Source organism: Apaloderma vittatum, unplaced genomic scaffold, assembly GCF_000703405.1.
Source record: "Apaloderma vittatum isolate BGI_N311 unplaced genomic scaffold, ASM70340v1 scaffold18842, whole genome shotgun sequence".
Classification (NCBI taxonomy): Eukaryota; Metazoa; Chordata; class Aves; order Trogoniformes; family Trogonidae; genus Apaloderma; species Apaloderma vittatum.
This window is the reverse complement of record NW_009705461.1, coordinates 24,380-25,681: the sequence shown is the minus strand read 5'-3', so window position 1 is coordinate 25,681 and position 1,302 is coordinate 24,380. Positions and strand designations below refer to the sequence as shown.

General features: G+C 38.3%; 1 protein-coding gene across 1 annotated transcript in view; it reads left to right on the top strand.

Annotated features, from left to right (window-relative positions):
- Positions 1-505, top strand: part of CARF (calcium responsive transcription factor) — a 22,152-nt gene extending 21,647 nt beyond the window's left edge. Inside the window, exon 14 of the mRNA XM_009865420.1 lies at positions 408-505. Within this exon, the coding sequence (XP_009863722.1) occupies positions 408-505 (98 nt within the window). The remainder of the gene's footprint in view (positions 1-407) is intronic.
- Positions 506-1,302: the final 797 nt, after the last annotated feature.

Sequence of the window (1,302 nt, the reverse complement as noted above, 5' to 3'; positions counted from 1 at the left end):
CTGCTGAAAATGTATGTACAGTCACTGAGAAATAGCCAGTCATGCCTGAAGTGTAACTCATTCTCTCAGTCAACATGCTTTAGAGTTATTCTTTTCAACAATAACACCTCCATTCCTCCTTTTCCCTGGAAAAGAACAAAAAGAAAAAAATGGTAGCTTTATTTTTCTGTGGGAAATAAGACAGACATTTTGTGTGAGAGTAATTTTATGTCTCCAAAGTTATTATTTTTTTATAAAGTGTTTTAAATATTCTTACCATTAGTTAAACTCACAAACGCCTTGCCTGTTAGCTTGAGTTCCTGAAGCATTTTTCTTTTAAATGCATGCATTAACTGGGTCTGAAGCATTGTCGATGGAGTTTGGGCTTCAGTGTTTGATTATTTTTTTTCATTTGTTTTATTTTTAAGCTGAAGAAGATACAGAAGGTGTTATCTGTGTGAGGCAAGTTAAACAAGAGCCGAGAGAAAAAGTATCGTCTGTGGAGCCAGATAAAATCAGAGACTGAAACGGTTCTTCACCTATTTAAATCTGTGAAGCCTGGAAGCATTTCTTCTAAGTGGAGAACTCTCAATGTCTTGGGAGGAAAAGCAAGTGCTCTTAAAGTAATACCGTTCTTTTAAAATTGTATTGTGACATTCAGACTAGGTGTGTTTTACACTAGTTCTGACAGACAACTGCTTTGATTTATGACTGATGTGGCTCACTGCCAGTTCTGGGTCATTCGGTTGCCCTGTGGAACATCATCTCTCTCTTCTGGTTCAAGTCGTGAGTAATATGGATGCTATCCAAATGGCCCCTTTTTGGTCAGTTTTTCTAAAGATCTTCCACAATTTAATTCCTTAGCTTTAAAATCTAGATCACAATGCTGGGTTTGCTTTTCTCCTTTGCGACCCTTGACTGTTACAGCACTACAGAAACCATAGAACCTGCAAGCTCCACGACCACAGAAACCACAGCAAAGTGTATCAGTCCAACAAAATGAAGATCCAGAATGTTAAATTTCAAAGTGATGCGAGACGTGAATGCTTAAGAAAACAGCTTTGACCTGATCATAACGTTAATGGTGTGAAGATCAAGGAGAGGAGACAGGTGAGGTTGCCAGGTGAATGTAAGGTTGTATGGTGAGGAAAAGTGTGTGAATTTGAATGGTGAATGTTTTCAACTTTGACATCTTTGAACTTACATTGTGGCTTTATAATGGGGTTCGTTGCAGTGGCACTATGTTAGCAGCTGCTCTTAACAGCTGAATGCAGGAGTCTTGTCTTACGGAAAATTATTGATGCTGCCATTTCAGCTCATCTA